Below are 8,187 nucleotides of genomic sequence, written 5' to 3'. Positions count from 1 at the left end.
ACCTTTGATCCTCGCAACATTTTTATTTTAAACATGGTACAGAGAAAACTGCATGTCTTTTAAATCCCAAAATTAATAAAAGTGAAACACTGACTAACCATAAAGACTGTCTGCACAGCAGCTTCTGGAAACCTGAACACACCACAGCACTTACTGGTCTATTTTAAACCTTTTAAACAGTGAGCATGCTATTGCCCCCACTCACAGGCAGCAGATAGCACAGTGAACACAGCACAGACCTGCCAGCAAAAACTAAACAAAACACAATACAACAGCCTGCAAAGAGCAGTTGAAGATATCAAAGGTGACGTCAATTCAATTCAGAAACTTCTAAGTCCTGGCCCAGGATTGCCTCGGGACCCCACTGGTATGATAGCTGTTTTCTGCATGTGCTAAGCTAAAGTCATGCTAACATGCGCCGGCTCACACTGTGAACTGCCTGTGCATGTCTGCTTGGAGTGAGGTGATCTGTGTGTGTCTGGCACACTCACTGATAGTGTCATTATTGTCTCCAAAAGTGCATGAGTCGGTGGGCCAGCTGCTCAGGGGTGGAACTAGTTTGATATACTGGTCAACATGGAAAAGAAAGGCCTTTGAGAATGGAGCAAAGCCATTAATTAACAAATACACAGTCTGAGAGGCTCCTCTTCTGCTGTTTGTGCTTATATTAGTTTTCATTTTGCATGGTATGGCGACCAAATAATCTAAAAAATCTGTCTCATCTGCAGCATTTTGTCAATGATCATTCTGTGATTGGAGAAGATTTATTATGTGAAATCAATGAGAGAGACTGTGGATTTTACCAGCAGTGACCTAACTGTGTACAAGTGAAAAACAAGTGAAAAAACAAGTGTCCAGTGATCAGTAGCACTAAACAAAATAGTCTAAAGTGATACATTAGCTCTGCTGGAAAAAAGAGAAAGAGCTATTTGTGAATGTGTGGTCTGTACATGCAGTTCACTGAACATAATTACAAAGTAAATTCAGCCTTTAATTTTCATTTTGGAATTTTTTTTTTTGCATTTCAAGTAACCCAGTTCAGTCACATTTGTAATCAGATCACAGCTGTGGTTTGAGGTCAAAAAGCTGTCAGCCTATTCTGACTCTCTTTTTGTTTGGTAAGATCAGATGATAAAATGAATCTTCACAATCTGGAGTTTTGTTCATGTTAAGTATATGTATGAACCAAATCCCTCCTTGATGTTCTCTCTAATTATTTTCCCCTCATGTTTTTTCAACACTGCTCTGCCCCAAGCTTTTCTCTCTATGCTGACATCCAGAACAAGAGTGCATGGACCCTGAGGTACCAGACTCTGCTCAGGCAGAGCATGGCTCACTTCTGCTCAGGAAGCTGGAGAGGATGAGAGCGTCTGAGGAGCTCACCGATGTGGTGCTGCTGGCAGAGGGGATTCCCTTTCCTTGCCACAAGGTTGTGCTGTCTGCATTCAGCCCCTACTTCCAGGTGAAGTGACCATGCACAGATTTGTTGAAATGTATCGTGCTGATATATGAAAATACAAGATGATGCAACCTGCGTTTTGCAGAGCTGTTGATGACGCATTGAGACTGTAATTGTTTCATGCTCCATTATTTTGGTGAATTGCTGTGTCCAGGCCATGTTTACATGTGGTCTGAAGGAGACCCGGGGAGGAGAGGTATCTCTCAGAGACACTCCTGCTCAGAGCCTGGAGCTGCTACTGGACTACATGTACCGTGCTGAACTTCCCCTTTCCAATGACAACATCCAGGGAGTGGCTGCTGCGGCCTTCCTGCTCCATGTGGACGGAGCCTTCAGGTGGAAAAAATAACATTAACTGGACCTGTTCTTATATAGTAAGAGGTTGGGATATTAGGGCCAACTACCATTCATCCTACCTGTTATCCTGCTTGTAGCCTATGTCAAGAACAGTAGTAAGATATGTAGGTGGAGCATCTTAGAAGACAGTGACCCATGTTAGAAATACTGACAATATGTTGCTTCCTTGTTGTTACCGCTTGAGGTTGTGTCAGAGCCACATGGAGGCCAGTATGGACGCCTCCAACTGTGTCGGTCTGTATCACTGGGCCAGAGACCTGGGGGCCACTGGTCTGGCTGACTGCGCCTTAAGATACCTCTGCCAACACTTTGCACAGGTGAAGCATTCAGTAGAACAAGTTCCAAATACTCTCTCAATTAGGGCCATAAACAATTACCCAACATCCAAGATAAAACAAAAATATATTTGTCCTGAAAATGATTCAGAAAAATAACTGCTTTATAACATATACACTGAAAAAAATGATTTTTTGGTCTTGTAATTATAACCTTGATTATTTGTTTAAATTTTACAAGGAAATATTATTTCAGTGCTTTTACTTTAAAATGTCACCTTTTATTTAATGTGTTACTTGATGTTTGTTTGTAATTATGTATCCTCATTTTGATAAGTAAATATTATCCATCACTCCAAGTAATATTAACTTAACAACTGTATTGACTGTGCAACCTGACATAAGCAAGTAAAATTTACTTGGGTAATTGGAGGTCAGCTTGCAATATTGCGCATGCTCAGCAGGTGAGGTCAGAGTGCGTGTACTTTTGACTTCTGAGGCAGCAGCAAGAACAGGGTTCCTGGACAACACACCTCGACTAGGGGGTCGTTTGGGTGCTCATTTGATGAGACAATTGATGGACGTGGACCCTTGGGGTATGTATATGATTAATTAACTTTTTATTTTTATGTTGGCTGGTCAGTGTTTGAATATTTTAGCCTGCTAGCTAGCTAGCTAAGGGGTCCCCCGCTCTCCCCGCGTCCGCGGACCGCTTTGGACTTGAGTCATAACGTACTTTTTCTGAGGTCAGCGGACACAGACACGCTTCTGAGCACAGGTAAACATGGCTACAGTGTGATAACTGTCCAGTGTGTGTGTTACACTGAACGTGAGGTGCCACTTTCGTCAAACGTAGGGCGTTCCTGTTGTGTTTTGAGGTGTTTTGAGGTCCGGTAATGTTAACGTTTACACAGAATGGAGGCACCATTTTGCTTGTTGATATTAGCCTGTTGGGTGAACTGACAACACAATGCCTGCTTTGTTCAGATACTTCTCTTAACACCAGTAGGAGTTATTGAGCTTTTAACACTGCTGTGGCAGAGACTGTATCACTGTTATTGGTTTAAAATGTTTAAAAGGTCGTTATGGGTGTTAGCCGCGAAGCTAACGCTAATCGCAAACGGCGCTAGCCGCTATGCTAACCCATGCATTGTCTAACATTGAGGCTAGCCAAGCTAAGTTGCTATCACTGCAGTAACATTAAATGCAGTTTGTTAGTGAAGCAGTGATGGCACAGTTGACTTAGGAGTCAGTGTGTTATAAGAGTATTTATAAGAGTATAAGTTGCATCTGGGTTTCTAAGTCAAAACAAAACAGTGATGCAAAAGGATTGTTTTCTCCAAGAGTCTTTGAGGATTCTGAAAATGTCAAGTGTTTTTAACAACCTTCTGGGTTTTTGAAACAATGCCAGTTTATCATCTCTGAGAAAATAAGATTGTTACCTCCGACCCAAATGTACACTAATACATGAAAGGCACAAAGTAGGGTTAACTTGAACTGAGAAAGATGTGAAAAGACATTTAATAACTTTAGTTAAGTCTTTATCTATGTAAAAGTAAATTGATTCAAATCAGTACTTATGTAAATACTTTAACCAATGTCTTGTTCTGAATATCTTATTTCTGTTGCATTATTGTATAAGTATTAAATGGCCACTTTAATTAGCCAACCCTGTGAATCACCTCTTGTATATTCAGGAACTTTAAAGAAAATATCTATAGTATATTGACTTCTGATCACTGATTCACATGTTTTTGACAGGATGTCAGCAAAGAAACCATCAGAGATGACCATGCTCATCACGTCTTGAAGATCGTTGTCGTCCATGGAAATACTGCACAGGAAGACCACAGCCCTGACCATGTGTCGATCATCATCGAGGGAAAAGAGGTTCTTGATGATTGTAAAAGTGTGGCAAACGCTTGCCTGCTGCTGATGGGCTTTATCTATGCAATGAACCTGAGTTACCAACCAAAGTTGAAATACACATTCGAAGTGTTTCAGAAGCTCTTTCTTGAGCTTGACATCCTGAAGATGTCTCCCCAAGTCCGGGCTTTGCACAACAAACTCATATCATGAGATGACTGTTTTCATGCAAGTTTCTGAACCAACTGCATTGTTTAACTTGTGGTTCAGAGGAAATACTTGGTGGCTAGTAAGAAAAACTAGTTAAAGAAATGTCCTGTTGTAAATGTTGAGCCTGAGCCCAGTTTGTGTTTTCTGTTATGGTAACTGGCATCTGGAATTGTATTGCAGGTAGAACACATTGTGAATGGTTACATACAATTGTTGGAGTTACCTTTTAAAGAAAGTAACATATTTCTAACTGCACTTTCATGTTTCTTGCAGTGTTTGCACTTTATGGTACTTGCAGTTGTTTCACTTTAAAGTGATACCTTTAGGCATTTCATTGGACATTTTCTTTGTAAATGTTCTTGTCAAGGCTCTCTGACATACAAAGCATCAGAGGTCAAATGTCCCATTTAAAAATGTGTCAGAGCACACAATAAACAGCCACACACTGATGGCTTTTGGTGAAAGTTGTTCTTAAATTCTAACTGTCAACACTGTTTTGAAATGTATCTGGTAATGCGAGCGCCAGAGTCAGTATGTTGGAATACTGTAAGCAGTGACCTCTTTCACCAGTGTTGGAAAATAAAGGTACTGTTAAAAAGGTTATTTCATGTTATGTGTTTCTTATTAGAATTTCCAGAGTAAAAATTACAAAGAATTTCTGTGTGGAAATTGTTACAGAGTCTTTTTCAAGTAAATGTTACTGAAATTATGCTAAATTAAGAACTAGGTCCAGCCATTTAAAAGCTTAGGAAAAAGCAAGTATTTTTTACAGAAATTTGTAAATAAATGCAGTGGTAGTCTGAGTAAATTTTACAGAAGGGGAATGAGTAAAATTTACTCATGAAAACAGAAATTTGCTAGTAAACTTTACAAGTGTTTTTGGTTAAACTTAATACTTATTGGTATGTAGACTTTACTTGAGAATATCCTAAGTTAAATTTACTAGGAATTTGTGTGTGGAAATCGTTACCGAGGTTTTTTTTAAAGTAAATCACACTCCACATTTTTTTTCAGTGTATTGGCCCCTTAAGATCAGCCAACTTCAAAGGCTCAGAGCCGATGAACTCTATGATGATTGTCACTGTTAAGCTGAAGAACACTTTACCAGCAATCACCATTCTCTGACTTTTGTTTTTCAGTTACTTATTGCTGCCACTAGGTGGCAGAAATCCCTTGCACTGTTTTGCACAATCAGACACAGGTGTTGGGATGCTTTGGTATAGATTTTCACTTCAGCACTTTTGGCTACAATCCTGTCTCTTGTGTTTTTCAGACATTGCCATTTGTTTGCCCCCTTCTTCATCCTGCTCTCATCAGGTTTGTGTAGAAGAAGAAGTGCTGGACCTGGATGCCCAAAGTCTTGGGAATCTGTTGGGTTCAGATGACCTCAACGTATCGCAGGAGGAGGTTGTGCTGGAGCTGGTGCTGCGTTGGGTGGAGAGGCGAAGAGGGGACTCGCAGAGCGAAGCCCAGGCTGTGCAGTTACTCAGGCGTGTCCGGCTAGAGCTTGTGGACCCCGGATTCCTCCGCAAAGCCAGGAGGAGAAACCCGGTGAGAAGGGATAGGAGGGAATGGCCAAGTAATACAAGTCAAGACTCTTTTATCCACATTCATCAAGGGATTAGTAGATTAACAGAATATAATACCTGTGAATGAATCTTCCAGGTGTTGCTGCGGGATGCTGAGTGCTTTGGGATGATTGATGCTGCTCTCCAGACCTCGGGTCTCTGTGAGATGTCAGCTCCACCTCGCCCGGCTCTTCGCTATGGCATGGAGACCACTGACCTGCTGCTCTGTTTGGGCGGGGTTAATAAAGAGGGAGTGCCTGCCCGCCGTGGAGGACTTGCCGACCTCAGCTTTTGCTTTGCCCCCAATGCTAGAAAGACTTACTACATCCCCTCTCCGCTGAGGGGCTGTGGAGGTACGGGCCAGATCACAGCAGGGGCAGTGACACGAGACAACAACATAGTGGTGGCCATAGAGGCAGTCGACCAACACAGGATGAAGAGGGTGGATATCTACAGGTGTGTCATAATTGAAAAACCTCCATTTTTGATTGGCACTGCATTCAGAACCAGATCTAAACTGTCTGTCTGTCTTCCAGGTATGATAATTCAGAGGAGAAAACCTGGGTGGAGGTATGCTCAGCAGCATACAGGGACATGTATGCTTTAGGGCTGGTAGGCGATGCCCTGTATTTGATAGGGGGTCAGATGAAAGTGCGGAATCACTACATCATCACAGACAGTGTGGAGAGATGGTCGCTGAAGAGAGGAGGCAGCTGGCTCAGCTTCGCTCCTCTGCCTCTCCCTCTAGCCTGCCACTGCGCCGTGAGCCTGAAGGAGCATCTCTATGTGCTGGGTGGCTGGACACCACAGGTACAGACCTGTAAATACAAATAGTTTTGCAGTCAATAATGAATGTGCAGCGCAGGGTGTACTGAAGTGTGTCCCTGAGCAAGAAAGAGGATACAGTTTCTGAAATTTCAGATTTCTGTCATTTGTATTTTTCTCATTGGTTTGAAGCTGGAAAAAGGCGGCGTCGCAATTTTCTGAATCACATGTGATGATAGTTGGTGAGTGTTTTGGTCTATAAATCCTGATCAAACCACATAGTCCAGATGAAGCAGATTTTGCAGTTTTTGATTGTTAAACTCAACAAAGTTATTACTGACTTTTGACTTTGATTGTTGCATATTTATTGATACACATTTAATGTATCAGAGAAATACAAATATCAAGGTCCACTGTCAACTGATTTCTTCAACCTAAATTCAACCAAATATCAATGTCTCACGACGTCAGCGGCTCGCTGCGATCCTGCAGGGAAGTTTTCAGCGGCAGTAAATCCGCTGAGTAGAATTACAAAATTCCCAGAGGTGGTGAGACGAATGGGCTGAAAGAAGCTGTAACAATTCAGTTATCTGCAACAAAACCTTAAGCCAACAGAATTAGCTGAAAAGCCTAAAATAAAATCCTACAAGTAGCAGCTTTAAGGCAACTCAGTGACTTGGTGAAAGACTCAGAGGAGCAGTTCCCTTTTTTTTCTTTTCTGTTTCTGCTGCTTCTCAGTTCTCACACCTTTGTCCTTTTCTTCCTCCCTCTGCCTAAATCGCACCCTCCTCCTCTCCTACCACAGGATCATCCGGATGATGAGCCTGACAAGCTGAGTAACCGTGTGTTCCAGTTTGACCCTGGTAGGGACAGGTGGACAGAGTGTTCCAGGATGAAGTACTCCAGGTATCGCTGCAGCACGGCTGTCCTCAACGGAGAAATCTACATATTAGGTCTAAGACAGGCTACAACTGTATCCCTACGTATTCACTGTGTATGAGAAGGAGCGGAGTCAGACAATGTGTGTGTGTTTTCTTCAGGTGGTATTGGATGTGATGGAGAGGACCGTGGACAGTCGCGTCGCTGTTTGAGCTCTGTGGAGATCTATAACCCAGATACAGACACCTGGAGGGCGGGACCGACCTTGCCCATGTCCCTGCTCTCCCTCCGAACCAACGCCTCCAATGTAGGAGTATTGGAGGGAAAGCTCTACCTCTGTGGATACTACAAGGGGGCTGGTCAGTCACTGAATGCCTGTCAGTTATTTCAAGCAGCTTCTTTGTGTGGTACCAGAGACAAGCGGCAGCATCATTTGTAGTCATTTTGTGTCTCTTCGTGGTTGATTTGCATATTTTGCAAGTCTTTGTTGTCTTTTCACATCTGTTGTTGTTTTACATCTCTTTGTGGGTGTTCTGCATCTCCGTTTTGACATTTTGCATCTTTTTGTGGTGATTTTGTGTCTCTTTGTGGTCCTTAGGTGTTGCACTGTTTTGTGTGTCTTTGTAGTCGTTTGATTGATTTTATTTAACAGTCCCTTCACTGCAGAGGCTCTGGCTCTTGTTTGGTAATCCACGAATGATACCAACAAGCAAACTACCAATCCCTCTCTGGCATCTCTGGCTCTGGTAGGGGGGCACCAGAGGGGCGGGCAATCAGATTCCAGAGGGTGGGGGGGGGGGTCAGGGCC

At 42.6% G+C, this 8,187-nt stretch overlaps 1 protein-coding gene across 1 annotated transcript in view; it reads left to right on the top strand.

Annotated features, from left to right (window-relative positions):
• Positions 1-196: 196 nt before the first annotated feature.
• The window catches only part of LOC111668966 (kelch repeat and BTB domain-containing protein 12-like), a 9,932-nt gene continuing 1,941 nt past the window's right edge, over positions 197-8,187 (top strand). The window contains exons 1-9 of the mRNA XM_023425152.2: positions 197-367; positions 1,256-1,462; positions 1,614-1,795; positions 2,001-2,133; positions 5,485-5,718; positions 5,833-6,191; positions 6,272-6,545; positions 7,306-7,453; positions 7,541-7,738. Coding sequence (XP_023280920.1) covers positions 1,292-1,462; positions 1,614-1,795; positions 2,001-2,133; positions 5,485-5,718; positions 5,833-6,191; positions 6,272-6,545; positions 7,306-7,453; positions 7,541-7,738 — 1,699 coding nt within the window. The 5' untranslated portion in view covers positions 197-367; positions 1,256-1,291. The remainder of the gene's footprint in view (positions 368-1,255; positions 1,463-1,613; positions 1,796-2,000; positions 2,134-5,484; positions 5,719-5,832; positions 6,192-6,271; positions 6,546-7,305; positions 7,454-7,540; positions 7,739-8,187) is intronic.

This window comes from Seriola lalandi, unplaced genomic scaffold, assembly GCF_002814215.2.
Source record: "Seriola lalandi dorsalis isolate HSWRI2012SDOR001 ecotype SW California unplaced genomic scaffold, Sedor1 jcf7180002054767, whole genome shotgun sequence".
In the NCBI taxonomy this organism is placed as follows: Eukaryota; Metazoa; Chordata; class Actinopteri; order Carangiformes; family Carangidae; genus Seriola; species Seriola lalandi.
Note: the sequence above shows the minus strand (reverse complement) of the source record. Positions and strands in the feature narration are given on the sequence as shown.